General features: G+C 37.4%; 1 protein-coding gene across 1 annotated transcript in view; it reads left to right on the top strand.

Moving 5' to 3' along the window:
- The window catches only part of Wdr62 (WD repeat domain 62), a 459,879-nt gene that overhangs the window by 241,491 nt on the left and 196,107 nt on the right, over positions 1 to 22,281 (top strand). Inside the window, exons 5-7 of the mRNA XM_067135382.2 lie at positions 6,911 to 7,093; positions 10,453 to 10,613; positions 13,738 to 14,086. Coding sequence (XP_066991483.1) covers positions 6,911 to 7,093; positions 10,453 to 10,613; positions 13,738 to 14,086 — 693 coding nt within the window. The remainder of the gene's footprint in view (positions 1 to 6,910; positions 7,094 to 10,452; positions 10,614 to 13,737; positions 14,087 to 22,281) is intronic.

The raw sequence follows: 22,281 nt of genomic DNA, 5'->3' as shown, positions 1-22,281 counted from the left end.
GCTGCGAGAGCAACTAGCTTGTTGTTTCGCCATGCTGGTTACATCACAGATGAACTCCACAGACGTCTACAAAAAACTCTGTAAGTTACTTCCTGAAGCTATAAGCTGTGATCAGTTAGTACTAAACAATACCCAACATATGGCAGAACATGCCAGAGATAGAATCGGCACTCGAGAGTGAACCAGGAAACTAAAAAAATGGGAGAGTATTGATTTTGCGAACATGTTCTTACCGATCACCATTCGTTTCAAGGCAGACACTGTTGAAGCTCCAATCAAATTTTAACTCATACCTCTGCTTCTGAAATGTTAGATATTTTTCTGTTATGTTTTTCTGCAATTCCTGTTTGTGGATTTGATTTATAGACTATTTTTTTCTTCCATCACTTACAATTTTCCACATACTCCCCAAGGGTATGTGATCACTGACTGGAAAATGCTGAGCTAAGCAATAGACATACTCTGCACATAGTACACTAGTCACATGAAGATTAACTTGATTAATTTTTGTGTCTATAATGTGAGTGTGCTCTTTACGTTAGGAGTGAAGAATGCTTATAAAATCATTCATTGAAATAATATTCTAAAGAGTTTTGTCAGTGAAAATTGAGACAGAGTGAAATTCTCAACAATACTCCAGTAGTGTGTTGCGCTAGTATCGTAGTTGCGGGTACGGGAGAATATTTAGAAACATATCTTTTTAAACTTCATCAATTTGAAGTTTTTTTTTATGAATTCAAACAAGCCTTTATGATACTTTATTAATGTTTGCCAAGGTCATTAAAATGACTGGTTGATGTCAGCATTTATACCAATACCGAAGAAAAATAACACAAAGAAATGTGAAAGATTTCAAACCATTTGCTTGATGAGCCATATTTCCTAAGAGTGATCCATGAACACACATATAGGACATAAGAAGAACAAATTGGAGAGAGACAGTTTGGTTCCAGTAATGGCTTTGGGGCAAGAGATGCTTTATGTAGTCTTCATGTGTTGGTAGAAATGTGCCAAGATATAAACTACAATGTGTTTGCTTGTTTAGTAGACTTCGAAAAAGCTCTTGACTTCCAACATAAGAAGCTTCTCAAAATTCTAAAAGTATGTTGCATAGGTGACAAAAAATTTAAGACCGAGCTCGATAGCTGCAGTCGCTTAAGTGCGGCCAGTATCCAGTAATCGGGAGATCGTGGGTTCGAGCCCCACTGTCGGCAGCCCTAAAGATGGTTTTCCGTGGTTTCCCATTTTTACACCAGGCAAATGCCGGGGCTGTACCTTAATTAAGGCCACGGCCGCTTCCTTCCACTTCCTAGGCCTTTCCTATCCCATCGTCGCCACAAGATGTATCTCTGTCGGCGCGACGTAAAAAAAAAAAATTATTGCTAATCTGTACTGGTATCAGAGAGCTTAAGTACAAACATTGAACCATACATCAGAAGAATTTCACATTTGTAAAGGGTTTCAACAAGAATGTATACCATTCCCACACACGCACACGCACACGCACATGCACACGCACACGCACATGCACACGCACACGCACGCGCGCGCGCACACACACACACACACACACACACACACAGAGAGAGAGAGAGAGAGAGAAAAAAAACCGTGACAAATATAATCCAATCTTTGTCAGTGGGGAAACAACTACTAAGAATACCTCTGTATTATTTAGGCTGTTCACTAAATTAGAGATGGGACCAATGTCAGGAAATAAAAATCCAAATTCAGAAAGCATGGATGGCATTCCATCAGGTGAAGAAAGTATTATGTCATCTGAACTTAAGCCTTCATCTTAGAACCCGAGTCCTTAAGCATTATGTCTTCTCCACTTTGTATTATGGTGTGGAGGCTTAGACACTGGGCCGTGGGAATTAAATGGTTAAATGGCTGTGAGCTCTGGTGTTATCGTCATATGCTGAGAATATCTTGGTCGTATCACATACCGAACGGCGTCATTATACGGCATGTGAGAAAACAGAAGTAATAATAAAGACAATAAAAAAAGGAAGACGGCATACGTTGGACACATTATATGTAACAAGAAATACCACCTCCAGCAACTCATACTTGAAGGAAAAGTACAAAGAAGAAGGGACCTTGGGCGATGACACATTTCCTGGTTGGGAAACCTCTGCCAGTGGTCCAATTCATCATCAGCTGGTTTATATAGAACAGCTGTTAGTAAGGAGGCCTGGACCAGGTTGACTGCCAACGTCCAATGAGAATATGGCACTTGTTGTTGTTGTGGTGGTGGTGGTGGTGGTGGTGGTGGTAGTAGTAGTAGTAGTAGTAGTAGTAGTAGTAGTAGTATCAGTAGTGGTAGTAGTAGTAGTAACAACTTAATGTATATTGTCAAGTCAGGAGGGAGTACGATAGACCTAGTATTAGCATCCTGGGAAGTGCTAACTTGTATCAAAGACATTAAGGTACAGAACTGGGCAGCATCCCATCATTTCCCAGTTGTTATTCGATTAATGAGAGATGAAGGAAAACCAGAAGAGAAACACCACATTAACTATGTATGAAAACAACTGGTTAGGTTTACATGGAGGGAGGAACATAGAGATGAATTTAGCAACTATTGTAGGGGGAAAACGTTTGAAATTTTGAAGTTGGACATTGAGAACATGATAGAGAATAATAACATAGAAGAAGCAATAAAAATGATTGAAAGATCAATATCAATAGCAGACAAAAAAATGTAAGAAAGAGTAGGGAAATCAAACATAATTCTTGGTACAATGATGAGTGTAAGGAAAAGAAAATCAAAGTGGTAAAGGCACTAAAAGTATACAGAAATGAGGGATCGGAAGACTTAAGGTTAGCTTTTGCCAAATGAGGAAAGAGTACAAAGATTTATTGAGTGAAATGTAAAAGAACTGGCAGGAGAAAGAGGTAAAATTATTAAATAGATATTGTAAAGAAAATGAAACAAAGAAAATACGGAACAAAATAAGCAAAATCTGTAAAGAATATAAAAGTAATAATTAAGCAATCATAAGCAATGAGGAGAGGTTCGTAGCCTATATTTCAGAGGTTTGTTAGGGGGTAATGATACATGGAAAATGAATGAAACCCATACTGGTATGCTTAGACATGTTGAGTACACTCTACCTGAATTAGACGACCCAATAACAACAGGTGAAGTGGCAGACACTTTGGAAAAAGGTAAGGAGGGTAAAAAAGGTGCTATCAGTGGAATCACTTATTCATTTTGGAACGACTTAGGTAAAAACAACCAGATGCTGGAAATAACTAGAATATTCATGAACATCTTTGATGGCAGAAAAATTCCTAGTTCTTGGCAAGAAGGAATTATATGTCCACTATACAAAAGGAAAGGGGAGAGATCAAATACCAACAACTATAGGGGTATTACCTTGATGGATGCACTTAGTAAGATTTATACTGGAATTCGAGCAAAAATAATTATAAAGTGGGCAGGAGATTACTCTATACTCTCAGCGTACCAGTCAGGTTTTAGGAAAGGAATGAGAACCACACATAGTATGTTTATAATTAAAAGAATAATAGACAAATATTTAAAGAGAAAAAAGGTGGGAGATTATATATTGCAGCGATAGACCTCCAGAAAGCTTTTGATTTATTGAGAAGGCGGGCAAAAATAATTAATTGTTGTAAAGCTGGCTAGGATAGGGTTGTCGAACAAAATGATCAGGGCCATAGAAGAATTATACACAGAGGTGATATGCATGATTAAAGTGAAGGAAGACTCGGCAGTAGGAGAGATACACTCAAATATTGGACTAAAGTAGGGATGTAAATTATCACAAATATTGTTCATAATTTTTTTTTTCATTAACGTTGTGTTAGATAATCAAGGGAAGGAGGATAGAACATGCCCATGTATGTATAATAAAGAAATTCCTGGCCTAATTTTTGCAGATGACATTCTACTGCTCTCTCTATCACCAGGTGGTATGCAACACAGTCTTAATAAAACTGCTGAATATTGCAGAATATGGAATCTGAAAGTAAATATCAATAAAACAAAAGTAATGGTATGTAAAAAAGGAAATAAATTAAAAAATGAAAGAGGCTGGAGATTAGAGGGTATAGAGCTGGAAGGTGTTAATAAAATAGAATATCTAGGAATTATTACAACTTCGAATGGGAAATGGAATGAGCAAATAAGACGTGCTAAAATGAAAGGGTTGGCCGCTTTATCCAGTACAAGATGTTCAGAGAGGAAGATGCCAAATACTGAATACAAGTTACATAAGAATCTTTTAAATGTGCTAGTGATTTCAAGGGCAATGTATGGGGCAGAAATATGGGGTATTGAAGTAGAGAGAAATTAGATGTTACAAACAACAAATTCTGCAAAATAATCATGGGGCCCGCAGAGTGCACAGCAAATTGTGGAGTTAGAAGATTATGCAAGAACATAAGTATTCAAGCAGATATAGTCAAGAAAATAATAAAATATTGGTTAAGATTAAGAAGGGGAGAGGGGAGGGAAATACTGAATTTAGCATACAAACAACAGATGGAACACTTAAAGCATGATTCCTGGCTAAAGAAAATGAAAAGGATGCTCGACAGAATAGGAATGGGAAGCTACTGGAGTAAAGAGATTCAGTATAAAGGAATTCAGGAAGAAAGTAATGGTCAGAGTGAATGATGTTGAGAAACAGATGATCATGATGGAATGTGGAACTAAAAGGACACTGCTAGAATTTTGTAAAATCATACACTAGGCCTATATGGCAATGGAGAGAAAGGCTTCCTAACAGAGAAGTGAGAGGAATGGTATGTTGGCTAATGGGAATTTATAAAAACAAGGGTCAGAGAAAGATAAATAAGGAAAATCAGTGTCTACTATGTGGAGAAGAAATTGAAGAAGCACATCCATTGAGAGTTTTTTGAGCAACCGAAGCAATGAGAGTGAAATATCTGGGAAGTGAATAAGAAAACAAAAATGAAAGAGAGAGAATTCTATACAATTGCTAAAATATTAAATAAAGAGTGGATTACAGTGGGAAGAATAGCAACATTTTTTGTACCTTAAAAAGTATGTGGAAAAAGGAAATTGAAAACATCAAAACTAATAAAAACGAGAGTAATGAAGGATAAGGATAAGATTGATAAGAGGCCTGCATATCCTAGAATAATGAATAAAATGTAGGAAAAAATTATGTCAAATGTAGTAATATATAAATTGTATTGTCTTGTCATTTGTACTTAACTCAGACGTTAAGTAAGGCATATTGCAGGTATGAATAAAATTACTAGCAGGTTAAAAGTTATGCCAAATGTAGTAATATTTAAATTGTTGTATTGTCATGTCATTATATTCATAATTAAGTCATTAAATAAGGCATGTTGTAAATGGTAGGATACTCCCATAAGACTTGTGACTATGTGACTATGATGGTGTGATATACTTGAAAAGTTTTTCTAAGTGCCTGTGAAGACGCTTTTGTGTTTTGCTTGAAGAGGTTTGACATAGCGTTGTAGTATCTGCTGGAAAGTGGGTATTTACAATTATTTAAATTATCTCTGCTGCTAAGTAGAAGGGTGTGTTATTTGTCAGTTTGCTGCAAGGTGAGCCATTGTATTATGTTTGCTAATGATCATTTATTGAATTAAGTTTGTAAATAAGCTAAGGAAAGGTGCATGTTGTCCTAGACAATATAGCTTTGTAAACGTCTAGCACATAACAAATTATATTTAGTATAGTAACAGTTAAAAAATTAAAAATCTAATGCATGTATCAAACCTGAACAAATTGCAATAAAAGAGTGCTCTCTCCCTTAGTTCTGGACATCCGGAAGTATGGATTGGTAGGTAGCAGCAGCAGTAGTAGGTGGTAGTAGTAGGAGTAGTAGTTGTAAGCAAAGTGAAATTGTCTGACTTAATGGAAGAGGCTAGCTGCAACACTACAACAAGATGCTTTCAGGGCAGTGGAAACATTAATGTGACTCTGTATGTTAGTTGATATTACTGTAGAACAGAAAAAGTCTGTAAACCATATACTGTAATATACCAATAGGCTGTATAGGTAAACCACAATGATAACAAGGTAGTAAGTTCTGCTTCTCCTTAAATAATATTTTGTTCATCTTGGGATGTTTCTGAAAACCATAGAAGTAGATAGTAGGACATACCAATATCGTCGTCATCATCATCATCATCATCATCATCATCATCATCATCATCATTTACTGACCGCAAGTCCATTGATGATCAAATTTGATTACCACTTTTGAGTAGTGAGTATATTTATCTTGTTATAGCCCAGTTTACTAATATGGTGTTATAAAAATGTCTTATTATGTCAACAGTTGATTAAAGAAACTCAATCTGATTCAAAAGACAAGAGAATCATTAAACGAACTTATCTTGTAGATTATTGAGCTACCTTACTGTTGCTAAAATACATCACCCTTCTGTTGACTGTCTGTTCCATTATCCTGTTATATTTAACATCAGAAATTTTTGAATCATGATTTATACACATATAAAGAACAAGAATATAATTTTGTCTATTTTAACAACCTGTTTAAAATCCATTGTTCTCCTTCATAACTTAAACCCTATCGGCTATTGATAATCTTTTTATAGAGTTCAGTTTACTTTTGGTGTGGAAGTAATGTAACAAACCATTACTATACAATTAGGAGGGGAAAAAAAGTAATACAGCATTGCTGCATATCGTAAATGTCAATGGATTTCTCAGGTGGTTTAGAAAATATTTAGCTTACAGCCATTAGATTATTTATATTCTGAATAATTTAAAGTTGGTTCATCTGAATAGTCTAGAAATCCTCTGAAGAGGAAACATTCTTCTTTTTCCTAAAGTAGTTTTTCTTATGACCATCAAAGATAAATTCAGTGATGTTTGTCAACTTTCTGATATGAAGTTCTCTCTATTTTATAGTACAAAGATCCAGTGCCACTGATGGGTCGATCGGCTATCCTAGGTGAGCAACGCAACAACTATTTCTGTGATGTGGCTTGCGGACGTGGTGATATGGGTGATTCAACGTATGCTATCACTAAGTCTGGGCTCTTGTGCGAATTCAACAACAGGCGGTTGTTGGACAAATGGGTTGAGCTCAGGGTAAGTGTGTTTCTACGTTTAGAGGATTTGTTTGAAATAAACATTTTAATTAAAAGAAGGAACATAAACCGGACATTTCTGGTATTGGCTTCTGAGCTTGCATCATGTAGAAAATATGTAATTATCTTCAGTATGTACATTATTTAACAGAATAATATTGTTTTACATTTTTTCTTTGGCACCTAAATGCAGATATGAATCACTGTGAAGGTAATGTTTTAGTTTTATTAAAAGAAGGTGGTGATGGTGGTGGATCATTGTTTCAGGGATAAATGAGAAGATAATAATGATGTAAGTAGCCCAGAATATGACCTCAGTTTACGCTATGTTTATAAACATTTGGGTACATTGATACCCTCTTGGAAAAATTTACCACTGTGGTTTTAAGCAATCCATTCTCAGCTGACTTTAGAGGGAAATCTGGTACCTGTCCCTGTGATAATTAAGAGATGTCACATTTGGGGACAGTGAAAAATATTTGCTTCAGTTATTAACCTCTAATTTTAGGTTAATCAGTGTTAATTAAATTTTATAACAGTGTAGTCATACCATAATGAGTAGAAGGAAAAGTGTGAACTTTAAGGATAGGGACTGCGATGAGTTGTCCACTAGGGGCAACACCGTTGCTATGTGAGGGTTGGTATCTTTAGTTGTAATATGTTTATCTTCGGTGTAGTGTAGTATTGTTCTGTGAAATCAAAACCTAAGTGAAAGTGAAGAGCATGTGATTTAGTGATGGGTTCATTCAGTTAGTGTAAACATAGTACTGAGCTTATAAAACTTACACACATTCCAAAGAGGAAAAATTGCTTACTTGCTTGTCACAGGCTGTTAGTCTAGCTACAAAACTTTGAAGGGTAAACACTTCTTCAAACCATCTAAAGATGAAATAGAATGTTCAGAATGGGGAAAGGCATTTCCCAGAAAAGACAAAATTCGTTCTGATAAGGGTTACATGTGTGATTCACATTTTTTTTTATGAATTTATTGTTAAATCGGACTTATTTGTAATACAAGGCGAACAGGTAGCAATTCCTAGAGATACATGGAAACAGAAATCTGGTGTTGTTCTTCATATATTCCCCAATTTGCCACATTATCTCACAAAACAATTAAAGAAATAAAATTATTCTATGAAAACCACCTCCTAAGCTGGAGGAAAGTTCAAGAAACAAATCCCACAGACCTCACCGCAAATTAAATTTCGATGCTTGTTCTGAGAGTGCTAAAAGAAATGAAGTAGGTTCAGACACAGCTAGAAAGACAATACGGTCACTTACAAGAAAACTAAAGAGACAGAAACGTTACGTAATGACTATCCGTAATAAATTGATAATAGTTAATGCTAAGATTTTGTTGCTGGGAAAACAACTAAGAGATTGCAAATTACAGTCTGAGTCAAATTATGTAAGTGAGCCAACATTAAGTAGAAAGCAAAAGGTGATTGATACCATTCTTGAAAAATGTGACCTGAGAAATAAGGAAGGGGTGAAATATTACAGCCGGCCCCGTGGTGTAGGGGTAGCATGCCTGTCTCTTACCCGGAGGCCCCGGGTTCGATTCCCGGCCAGGTCAGGGATTTTTACCTGGGCCTGAGGGCTGGTTCGAGGTCCACTCAGCCTACGTGATTAGAATTGAGGAGCTATCTGACGGTGAGATAGCGGCCCCAGTCTAGAAAGCAGAGAATAACGGCAGAGAGGATTTGTCGTGCTGACCACACGGCACCTCGTAATCTGCAGGCCTTCGGGCTGAGCAGCGGTCGCTTGGTAGGCCAAGGTCCTTCAAGGGCTGTAGTGCCATGGGGTTTGGTTTGGTTTGAAATATGACAATAAATTCCTTTTAGATGTCTCTTACGTAAAAATAAATCGCCTAAAAAGCTATAAATGTTCATCTGCAAAAAATAATAAAGGTCTTAAGTATCCTGTTGAGAACTATTTCTGTGATGAGAAGAGTGTAAACAATTGCACGAGAATTCTCATATTTGACGAAGTAAAACTTAGAGATGATGTTCAGTTTAATACAAACTCATTAAAAGTTGACAGATTCGTAAATTTAGAAGAACACACCCAACAACATGGCAAAAACTCTCAAATCACGCATTAGCGTTCATGTTTGATTCAATAGGGCATCAAACCTGAATAAAATTGAGAGATAACCTCAGTGGAAACAATAATAATTTTGCTTCAGAAAGAACTCTTGAATCCCTCAGAGTAACAATTGAGAGCACTATACATGTGTCCCGGTATTTATGGAATAAAGGATTCCAGTATGGGCTCACAGCCAAATTTAATCAAGTTCCGCTAGAATGGCACTTCGGTATATTATTTTCGTTAAGTTGTGACAACCACCCTTCGGTAGTAGTTTTTCTGAATTTACACATGTTGCAGTCTATTTATATCCCCCCCCCCAAAAAAAAAAAATGCCCTGTCATCGGGTAGTAACTGTGGGCAAAAATTTGAATTTACATGGACATCATTCGTCAATCAAATGAGAATTACTAAGACAGAAGAGACAAATACTGCTGTAGTAGAGAAAGCACAGTATAAAATAAGGCAAGCACTAGACTTTACTGAGAACATGAATGACCTCTTACCAGACTGGGAGTGCAGTCTTGCTAAGGAGGGTTGATTTATTTTTATTTTAGGAGTATATATAGTATCCAACTCATCGAAAGTCACAAATTGTCATAAGAGTGTCAGCCTGCTTCACGGAAAACCCTCACATTTATTCGGGACTGTAGCAATAAATGCAGCATTGACTGCACTTTTCTCACCAGCCTTCAAGAGCAGTTTATTATAATAATGTGTCCATGCAAGTTGAAAGTGTAGTGGAGCAAAATCTCTCCTGTGAACGTAGTCTATGGGGCGATATATTTTACGAGTGTATGGGCATTTTACACAGTATCACTATCAATTTGAAAGGATTAGGGTGCTGTGATGGCTATGTTGTGGACATATCTGTAAACTTCTGTTACATTATATGAAGTGTTGATTTTATTTTGTAACAAGACAGTTGAGAAAGGAATTGAAGTCCTACTAAGACTACAAAGTCTGTCCAGAAACTATCTAAACTATCTTGACAACTGAGGGTGGAAGAGTCGCCTATCAGGGGAGCCAATGAACTAGGGGAGAGATCACATTTTTTCCTCTACTCGCTATGGTTGTACTATTAATTAAGCAAGCCGTTGTTTGAGCTCTTTTATTCCATTTCAGGTATGGCACTTTCATCATTTCCAAGTTTCCCTATTGCTTCTTTCATGTATATCTCAGGACAGGAATGATAACTGACCTCTCCCATTATTTATCTCAGTGTATCTCAGTTTACCGTATACAGGTCTCTTAGAATGTCATATGTTCCAGACTACAAGTGCCAACTGCATGGCTGTGGGTGAGACCTTCATTTTTATTGGTTGTGCTGAAGGAATCATTCGCTGCTTCAGCCCAGCCACTCTACAGTTTGTTACCACTCTACCTCGCACACACTACCTGGGTGTAGATGTGGCACAAGGCCTGAGCATAGCGTAAGTACCCTACTTTCATATCATATCATATCATATCATATCACATCATTGTGCTTGAAAGATTTTCAGTTGCTATGATGTATGACCCATTTCCATCTTGGTCTATGTTGATGTCCTCGGCATTATTTCACACTGTTTTCAAGTCCTTCTTTACTTAGAAAGGTTGTATAAATTACGTTGCTTAGGCAAGGAAGGTAACAGCTGAAAACACCAGTATACTCGAAGGAAACAGATGAAGAATAATGACTTAGCACGTAAGCTAGTTTCATGTTCATCCAATGCATGGATCTCTTTGAAACAATCGTAACCCTTATTCATCAAGGATTTAGTAAGTTCGTGTTTTACTCTGTGGTGCCTCTGATTAATGAGTAGCGAACTGAAGGAACAATTTCCGAGCACATGGCTTCTCCTTAGCACAATTACAACAAAGGGATGACCAATTCCAGTCACCGTCAGGAACTCCTCTTAGAAGATTGGCGTAGTTCACGTTTAGTTTCATGAGAGCTGTTGGTTCTGATGAAATTGAGATAAAGATTATCTTCTCTATCATAAAAAAGTTATTAGTTGTTGCAAATTCCTTGAAATGAGAATCCCCTATTCCTTGCCATGGCATTAATGACCAGCTTTCAAATGAATGCAGACATAATAGTTTGCCTATTTGTGTGGGGGTCTGGAAAACTATAGCTGTGATACCTAATGATTTAATTCAGGTCAGACATTCCTAAATTTCATTATGATAATGAAAAATGTTCATAAAATAAGGATCTTTACATTTGGATAATTTATTTGTAATTGAGAGATGCTGTAAAGGAGTTTCCCATTTACAATTGATCAACCTCAGAACACAAAATTTTCTAGGTGCATGCATTATAATTGCTAGTAATTCTCTTGGGCAATACAATAATTTCCTTTACAGTTCATCAAATTATAACATCTAGACTATCAAGGATGAATAACAGGATTTTTGTTATTGGTGCTGTTTGCAGAGCATAAACAAGAGTAGGAAATATATACTCTACTGATTGATTATATTGAGTTTCTGATTGGGCTTTAGCAGAGGTGATCTAGATTTGTCTGAAAAGCCACGAGAGCGTCTTTATTAAATGTGTAATCAAGATTTTTAATAGTTTTGCTGCTCGATACGGATGAGATCATTTCTCCTGATCCTAGGTTTAAAGTGTATTGTGATAGTTTGCCATTATTTAATGACAATTGCTGAACTTTTACTTGCATTATTGTTAAGGCCTATAGATGACAGGTAATTTTGAGTTATGTCAATTAAACAAACAGTGGAGCTATATGCAGACAAAGTGTGATCATCAGCAAATCCCATTAAGCAGACAGGTTTTAGTTTATCACTTAGAAAATAACCATGTTGTTCAGCAGCAAAATTCAGATCACAAACTTAGTCATAGATAAAGTTAATGGCAAGATTAAATAAAGTCAGGGACAATGGCCCACCTTGTGGCACTCCACATTGAACAGCTGTCTTTCTGGAGTGTTGAGTTCCAATTTCTACCTGAATTGTATTTTCTTTCAGTAGCAAAATAATTAAATGCTTGAGATCAGGTAATATTCCTTGCTCAGGTGATATTCCTTGCTCAGAGAAATAATTTTCAATGTGTGCATGACCAGTTCTATCAAAAGCATGGTAAACATCAATAAAGGCTATTTCGCAATTGCCATTCATTGATTTAGTATGTTTTAGACAGTCGGAAACTAATCTAGAATGTATATGACATCCTGCAAATTTGGAAACAAATCCACGTTGGTTATTATTTATATCTATCTGTGATCTTAATTCATGATCTAGACTCTTTCAATAATTCTTGTCACTATTAAGTTACTGGACGCCTGGAAGAAAGGTTATCAACATCTCCCTTTCCCTTGTAGAGCAGTATTGTTCGGCCTCCTCGAAATTTTGTTTGCACATAATGGATAAAAGCATGATACTGTATTTATAATTATTGCTAGGATTTCATATATTTCTAGCCCTTTAATAGTTCTCAATAGCATATGATCTGGCCTGGCCGATGTATCTAAAAAAATACCTTTGATAGCTTTCTTGACAATATTGGAAGATATTTTAAGAATATTAGTCTTAATATCTTCTTTGGGAAGATCTCTGACTTGTTCATTCTGAGATCCAAAGTATCCTGAAAACCATTTTCAATTTCATTCATAGGACTGCATTCCTCCTGTTATAGTAACTGAGCTAGTTTGTAATCGTACCAACCTCAGGTTTTTCCCCTCATCTAGCCCTTGATGATCTTTGAGGATTTGATGAGTTCTTATGATAAATTCCCCAAAATTTTAGAATCTTTTGAAACTTGTGCTGCTAAAAACTGCAAAATACCACAAACAAAACCACGTTACATTTTATTGTATATCAAGTGAATGAAGAAAGTGCCATTCTACCCAATGAGTTGGCCATGCAGTTAGAAGCACGCAGCTATGAGCTTGCATTTGAGATATAGTGAGTTTGAACCCCACTGTCAGCAGCCCTGAAGATGGTTTTCTGTGGTTTCCCATTTTCATACCAGGCAAATATTGGGGTTGTGCGTTAATTAAGACCACGGCTGCGTTCTTCTAACTCTTAGCCCTTTACTATCCTGTTGTCGCCATAAGACCTATCTGTGTTGGTGCGACGTAAAGTCAATTGTTAAAAATTAAAGTGTCATTCTACACTACATTTCAAATAGCCCGCACTATATACATAGTACCATCCTGTCATTATACAGTATAGGCGTAATCTTTATTTGACTGCAATTTACATATACAAGATGTTAACCAGCCATTGCATATGCACGTTACTTTTATACTATAGTGTACGTAGCTAATCATATGATGAAATAGACCTCTTCCTTAATTCCATAACATTGTTTAGTGGCCCCCTGTACTAACAGCCATTTAATCAAAAGAATGCCTGGTAGCCACTTTGGGTGGGTTTCACTGTAGTTGCAGAGTCCCAACTTCAGGCTATGTAAGCAATACTAAACTGTATTCTGTAGAATAGTAACTGTAATTTGCTGCATACCATTCTGAGATTATCATAAAATTGTGTTAAATACAACTTTTCTCTCTTATGATTTTTTTATGAACAGTGATTTGTATTTCTTTGCAGTCACATGGCAACACCGCCTGCTAATGCCAAGTATCCTGATGCTGTGGCTCTTGCGTACGACCCTATGAACCATAAACTGACGTGTGTGTACAATGATCACAGTCTGTACGTGTGGGATGTCCACGACATCAAGCGAGTGGGCAAGTCCCATTCATTCCTGTTTCATTCGGCATGCATCTGGGGTGTGGACATGTATCCTGTTTTGGATCCAGAAGTGAATAACTCTCCTGCTATGCCTCCAGGCTGTTTCATCACATGCTCCAGTGATGATACAATTCGTGTTTGGAATTTGGACCCCAACCTGTCCCTGGAGAGTGACTCCGTGTACAAACGCAACATTTACAGCAATGTTAGTTACTGCTTAGTTTCCTTACTGATGAATGAGAAAAGTCAAATTATAGTTATCTGGTTTAATATTATACCTTCTGTATACTTAAATATCAGCGCCCTTTGCAGATCAGTGATACAGTATCACACTCCGGATTTCAAACCCGGTAGTGGTGGTCAGATTATTGAAAGACAGAAAGAAGCCTATTTGGCACTCCATGTTGTACTATGTCAGTGTGTAAAAGATCTGTGGTGACATATTTTGATGTTTACATGTCAGTGTTAATTAAAATTCAGCCTTAGATTGAGCAGAGATCCATCCGGTAGAGTAAAATGGCATGTTAAAATAGACATGTAGATAGCCTAAATGGCATTGATGGCAACTAGTGCCATCATCATCATCATCATCATCATCATCATCATCATCATCATCATCATTATTATTATTATTATTATTATTATTATTATTATTATTATTATTATTTTCTACATTGTTATGCCCTACTCAGGAGCACAGTTCAACTTGCTTAGCTGATGTGTTGGCCTTCTTTTCCTCCCAAAATCTCTTCATCCTCTCGCTGGGTTTCTTCCTTCGTTCTTCTGTCCAGGTTATAGTAGCTCTAGTGTTGGGTTTGTCTTCAAAGTGGTGATTGTCGATTTTGGTTCTGAATTTACATCTGTCCTGTTCATTGTCTTCTGAGATGTTGATTTCCTGGAGATCTGTTTCAATTTCACGAAGCCAGCTGTTCTTGGTTTTTAATGAAAGGGCCAGGTTGAGAATTCTTTTAGTTAGCTTGTTAGTGTTCAGTCTGATAATGTGTCCATAAAATTTCAATCGTCTTTTCCGAAAAGTGTGAGAAATTTTTTCAGAATGACAATATATCTCCTGGGGTGATTTTTTTCTCCATATTCCACCTATACAAACTGGGCCAAAAATTTTTCGTAAAATTTTCCTTTCTTGTTTCTCAATGTCTTTGGTTAAAGATCCGCCACTAATGATTAAGGTTTCTGAGGCATATAACGCTTCAGGTTTGATCACTGTATTATAGTGTCTAAGTTTTGCATTCCAAGATATTGATTTTTTATTATACCTGTTCCAAGTGATGCTGTATGCTTTCTGTAATTTGGAAATTCTTTCTTTATTTGCTTCGCGGTTTAAACCAGAGGGCTGGATAATTTCTCCCAAATATTTAAATTGGTTAACTTGAATAATTTTGCCGAATTTAGTTATCATAGGTTGTCCATCTAAGTATCGTGAGGCTCCTCCTTCTTCTTATTATTATTATTATCATCGACAAAGGATACAGATACTAGCTCTTCAGAAAACACGCCTTACGGATGAAAACACACTAGACTATGGTAATTATCGTATTTTCAAAAGTAAAACAGACAAACGAATAGGAAGAGGTGGCACCCCTCTTTTGGGCATGGCTTTTGTAGTCCACAAAAGCATTGTTGATTCGATCAAAGAAGTCACTCCCATAAGTAATAGAGTAATGACGATGCGCGTACAATGTGCGAACAAAAGATACACAATAATTAATGTACATGCCCGCACGAACATCGAAAATAAGAAGGACTTGCAGAAAGTAGAACAATTCTGGTCTAATCTCGAAAAAATCTTGGCAGCAGTCCCCAGAGAAGATACAAAGATATTGTTAGGTGATTTCAATGCACAGATTGGTAGGGAAAAAGAATACCAAAATACTGTAGGCAAATATCCAGCTCATAAATTCACCAACAAGAATGGCATGAGACTTATTGAGCTCTGTCAGCAGAACAACTTGAAGGTAATGTCCACTCTCTGAGGAAGCATCCTCGAAAACAGAAGACCTGGAGATCACCTTTACAATCTCTTAGAGAATATCAGATTGACCATATAGCCATCACACATCCTTTGTGTTGTTTGAGTCATCAGTCCATAGACTGGTTTGATGCAGCCCTCCATGCCACCCTATCCTGTGCTAGCCTTTTCATTTCTACGTAACTATTGCTTCCTACATCTGCTCTAATCTGTTTGTCATATTCATACCTTGGTCTACCCCTACCGTTCTTGCCACCTACACTTCCTTCAAAAACCAACTGAACAAGTCCTGGGTGTCTTAAGATGTGTCCTATCATTCTATCTCTTCTTCTTGTCAAATTTAGCCAAATCGATCTCCTCTCACCATTTCGATTCAGTATCTCTTCATTCGTGATTCGATCTATCCATCTCACCTTCAGCATTCTTCTGTAACACCACATTTCAAAAGCTTCTATTCTCTTTCTTTCTGAGCTAGTTATTGTCCATGTTTCACTTCCATACAATGCCACGCTCCACACAAAAGTCTTCAAAAACATCTTTCTAATTCCGATATCAATGTTTGAAATGAGCAAATTTCTTTTCTTAAGAAAGCTCTTCCTTGCTTGTGCTAGTCTGCATTTTATGTCCTCCTTACTTCTGCCATCGTTGGTTATTTTACTACCCAAGTAACAGTATTCATCTACTTCCTTTAAGACTTTGTTTCCTAATCTAACATTTCCTACATCACCTGCCTTCATTCGACTGCACTCCATTACTTTTGTTTTGGACTTATTTATTTTCATCTTGTACTCCTAGAAAGAAATTAATGATGTTCAAGTTCGAAGAGGAGCGAATATTGATTCTGACCATTATTTAGTGTGTATCAAAGTGAAATTTACCCCGAAAAGAATCCACTATAAGAAATGTCATCTTCAGAAGTTCGACACGAGAAAGATAAAGGAAACTAACATAAAAGAAGAATGGGAAAAGGAAAAGGCGGACACCTGGCAACAGTTCCATGACAAGATCGTTACAAGAGCTAAAGAGACGATTCCACTGAAGAAGAATACGAATCACCCTTGGTGGGACTCTGCATGTGAAGAAGCACTGGAAAAGCGGAAGAGTGCCTTTCAGAAATATAACTGTAAGAAGTCACTCGAGGCTCAACAACACTATCTTCAGACAAGGAAGGAAACGTCAAAAGTAATCAGGCAAACGAAGAGGAGATGCATGAAGGACCAACTGGAATCTATAGAAAAAGATTTCCAAGATCACAATATGCGAGACTTCTACAGGACTTTCGCAGGAAGAATCCGTGGATACACCCCACAGAATTTATGCTTCTGAAAACAAGACGGAAAACTCGCGCTGTCTAACCAGGATAATTGTAAGGAGTTGACTCGATATTTCTCTGAATTACTGAATTGCCAGGAGCGAACATTACGATGGCCCAAAGAAACTCCTGTACACGTAAACCCTGGATCTCCACCACCTACCAAAGAAGAAATCCAGAGACACGTCTTCAGACTCAAAAATAACAGGGTGCCTGGAGAAGATGGCATAGTTGCAGAACTATTAAAGAACATAGGCCCAAATACACTTGAGGAGCTCACACTAATAATCATGGACATCTGGAAAAAAGAAAAGCTACCTGAAGAATGGAAATGTGCACTTATCCATCCGGTACACAAGAAAGGTGACAAAACCGATGTAAATAACTACAGAGGGATTTCTCTCGTTCAAGTCACCTACAAGATTCTGTCCGCGTGTCTTCTTCAAAGAGTACAAGAACAGCTTGAACACAAAATTGGAGAATATCAAGCCGGTTTCCGACCTGGGCGGTCCTGTGTTGAACAAATTTTTAACTTGAAGACGATATTGAAATATAGAGCAACCCGAAACTCCCCGATTATTTGTAGTTTCGTCGACTTCAAGAAAGCGTACGATTCGGTCGATCGACAGTCTCTCTTTAACATCTTAGAAGAACAAGGGCTTGACCCAAAGACATTAAGACTCTTCAAGGAAACACTCACGGACACAAAGTCAAAAGTTAAATTCATGGGTGAAGTATCGGAGCCCTTTGCCATTAAGACCGGCGTGCGACAGGGTGACGGACTGTCACCACTGCTTTTCAATCTTGTTCTAGACAAAGTCATTCGGGAATGGGAGAAGGAATTAAAAGTTCAGAAGCACTGGAAACCCATTCAACTTGGCCGAAAGAACAATGACATTACGGTCAGTTGTTTAGCTTTCGCAGACGACCTAGCGATACTAACAGACAGTGAAATTTCAGCGATCAAACAGATTGAAATCCTCAAGGAATGCGCTGAGAAAATTGGACTTAAAATGTCATTCGAGAAGACCAAGTTTATTTACACTCAATTCGACATTCAGGAATTACAAACAAAATATGGACACATCAAACGAGTTCCATACTTTAAATATCTCGGTGAGATCCTAGAACCAACAGGGTTGGAAAAGGAAGCACAGAAAGTTCGATTACAAAAACTCAAAAGAGCATATTGGAGAACCCATGACATCTACAACAAGAAGTGCATGTCCATACATACAAAAATCAAACATTATAATACGGTGATTAAACCTGAAGTGCTGTATGCAAGTGAAATCTTGGTTCTTAATAATAAAGGTGATCTGGAAAACATCTTGAAGGAGGAAAGGAAGATCTTGAGGGAAATTCTGGGCCCAGATAAAAAGGAAGAAGGGTATAGGCTCAAATCACGCAAAGCTACGGAAAGACTGTCTAACCTTGCCGCAGACGTCAGGAAACGAAGACTGAAATTCTATGGACACATTCACAGACTATCGTCTTCAAGGCTAACCCACAAGATTTTGACATACACCGAAAAACTGAAGAACGTACCATGGATAAAAGATGTAAAAAATGATCTGGAAAAGGCCCGGATAGAACCATCAGAAATGGTGGACAGAAACATTTACCGTCACAAGATACATAGATGGGTAGTAAAGCCAGAGAATGAAGTCCCTAAAAGATCAGGGACTAAGTGGTCAGAAGAAAAAAAAACAGGCACACAGCGAAAGAATGAAAACAATATGGTCTGTTAGAAAGGCGAATCATAAATGTAATGCGTGATCCAACAGGGTCCATTCACAAATAATTAATTATTTATTATTATTATTATTATTATTATTATTATTATTATTATTATTATTATTATTATTGAAGGGCAACGTGAGTAACCAGGGTGTGATTACAATCAGAATGATTTAAATCAAGATTTAAATGAATTGATTTTTATAATAAAAATTGTGATTTAAATAAGTTGATTTTTATAATAACATTAAGATTTAAATCGGTTGGCTTACTTATTCTCACTTTATTACCTACTGTCCTTGTTCAGAATTAATATAAAATCTTCTTCATCTTCTTGAGTATTTATCCCTCCTGGTGGCAGGGTCTGCTGTGTGTATTCATTGTCTCCATTTAGTTCGGCCTTGGGCCATGTCTGGATGTAGTCTTACACCTTTCAGGTCGTTGTGCACTGTGTTGGTCCAGTGCTGTCTTGGTTGTCCCTTGTGCCTCTTCACAGACTTCCAATGTATATGCTGACTTTGCCAATGTATTGTCCTCTGCATGTAACACATGCCCAAACTAGCGCAGACAGCTTTCCTGCATTTTCTTCAGGATCGGTGCAACGCCAAAATATTTTCCTAATAGTATAATTTGAAATGTGATCCAGTCTAATGATGCCAGTTGTTCTCCTAAGCATCTTTGTCTCCATGACACATAGTCAGCGTTCTACTTCCTTTGTACCTGGCCAATATTCAGTGCCATAGAGAGCGACAGGATGGATAAGAGTCTAGTAGATCTCAGATTTCAGATGGTCCTTCGGCCGACAGTCACAGGTGACACCCATTGTCATTCGCCACTTCGGCAGGTTGCGTGTATCCTTTCGTTAACTTCATCAGTAAGTCGGCCATCGTTTGACATTGTGGAATCAAGAGACTTAAATTCTCTACTTGTGGTAGATGGTTCCAACTTCTCGAGGATTTGATGTAATGTATTCTGTCTTCGCTTTGTTGAAGCGCATGCCATATTGCACAAGTCAGTTGTTCCACTCTTCTGTTTGGCACTGGAGATCAAACATGACATGACATCATCAGCATAAAGAAATAAATGTCCATGGTATTGGCTTATGCAGGTCTGATGTAACGGTGACTATCACAAGAATAAACAGCAGTGGATAAGACAGAGCCTTGGTGAGCTCCTACAGTGATGTGGAAGTCATAGGACGCTCCCACAGCAGCTTGAATATAACTCCTTGTTTCTACAAAGAGTAACTGTACCCGCTTAACAAGGTGCTCTGGAATGACATGTTCTCGTAGCTGTACCCAGATTAGGTCATGTGGTACCCGATCGAAGGCCTTCTCAAGGTCCAAAAATACAAGATGAATTGGCTTATTCTTTTCATGGTGTTTCTCAATTAACAGCCATGCAGCATGGATTGCATGTGTTGTGTCACAATTTTTCACAAATCCAGCTGGTTCATTGTATGTTTGACTGTCTCACGAATCCTTTGGTCGAGAATACGTTCAAAGACTTTTATTGCATGGCTCAGAAGTCTGATCGGGCGGTAATTAGAACAATCGGCAGGGCTTCCCATCTTGAAGATTGGTACGGTGATGCTCTGTCACCGATCTGTTGATATTTGACCTTCTTTGATGATCTGGTTGAAAGCTGTGTTAGCCATACTGCCACATCCCACCGTTGACAGCACCAAAACTGTGCTAGAATATCATCGGGGCCAGTGGCTTTCCCTGGTTTCATTTTCATCTCCTTCAGGACAGCCTGGACTTCAGTGATGTCAGTTTCCTTCATTGGACCTTCAACAATGGAGGTGGTTGGGATTGGTGGGTGGGGAAATTCTCAGATTGAAATTTTCTCGAAATATCTCTGCCAGTGTTACTACGTTTTCTTCCTATTGACCAGCAGCTCACCTGCTTCGTCATTGATGCCGTAAAAATGTTGTACGTCTTTAGTTTTGCAATGCCTCAATTTGACTAGCTGATGAATATCCCGCTCTCCTTCGCGCTGGTCAAGTTTTGCATGTAGGTCTGTATACTGGTTTGCTTTTGTTACAGCAATGACCTTCCTCACTTCACTAAGGGCGCTTTGTAGGCATTCTGACGAGATAGTGTTTTATCTGAAAGAAACTCGTGGTACAGCTGTTTCTTCTTCCGTACTGCATCCTTAACATCATCATTCCAAATCCAAGTGTCTTTGTCAATTCTTTGTCATCCTGGTTTAATTGTTCCACGAATAGAGCATGCGGCTTCATGTGTGGAATCTTTCAGTTTAGTCCAGCTCTCTTCAGCTGTGGTGATTGGTGGCACTTTAATTTTTGCAACGACATTGGACAACAAAGTGACTTTTAGAGATGATCCCTCAGTGGATAGCTAAGTCGTAACTAATGATATCTTATGTTTTGATGGTGAGCGTGAAACTATTTGATCTGTCTCTGAATTTTGATCTTCACTGCCAGGTGTTGTAGTATCAATATTTCTTTCTTGATATCTTTTGCGCCATTACATTCTGAATATGTAAATTCATTCTAGGAACTAATCTCTGGATTTCTAAACATCATGATTTGCATTTATCTTTCATACCCTTTGGACTAGAAGTAAGAAGTTTTTTAAATCCTCCCCATACTGGGTCCAGTTTTTGCCTGGAATACTCATGTTAAGTTAAAAGCAAATTTCTTGTGATACTTTTACAAGTACAGTACAATACTTCCAAAATAGCAACTCTTTTATTAGTAAATTCTTAACTCTATCTCAAATGAACAAGGAGTCACAGTAAACAAAAGCTTGGGAAATGAGAGTTGGAACAACCTACCTTATCTTAAAGTCGTTGGCGGCGGCTGCAGTTACTCGTTTCCGAGTTTGCAGATTTCCTGGCTAATAGCTCACTACAGCTAATAAATCTCATGTTTATTCCGTATTGGCTCAACACAACTAAGGTTAAGTTATGAGTAAGTTCCCACCTTCCAATACTTATCAATTTCTATATAATAGACTTATTAATTACATAATATAATCCATATAACCTCTAGTACATGTTTCGTTCCGATTATGGAACATCTTCTAGCTAAAATTGGTAAAATGGCAAGACAATTAAAATACATTGATGTTAAGATGATACATAAGCTAAAAGATATGATAAAATGGCTCGAAAATTAAAACATATGATAATGATGATGAAATAAAGTTCATTCATGTTGGTTCATATCTTTTAGCTTATGTATCATCTTAACATCAATGTATTTTAATTGTCTTGCCATTTTACCAATTTTAGCTAGAAGATGTTCCATAATCGGAACGAAACATGTACTAGAGGTTATATGGATTATATTATGTAATTAATAAGTCTATTATATAGAAATTGATAAGTATTG

Source organism: Anabrus simplex, chromosome 1, assembly GCF_040414725.1.
Source record: "Anabrus simplex isolate iqAnaSimp1 chromosome 1, ASM4041472v1, whole genome shotgun sequence".
Classification (NCBI taxonomy): Eukaryota; Metazoa; Arthropoda; class Insecta; order Orthoptera; family Tettigoniidae; genus Anabrus; species Anabrus simplex.
Note: the sequence above shows the minus strand (reverse complement) of the source record. Positions and strands in the feature narration are given on the sequence as shown.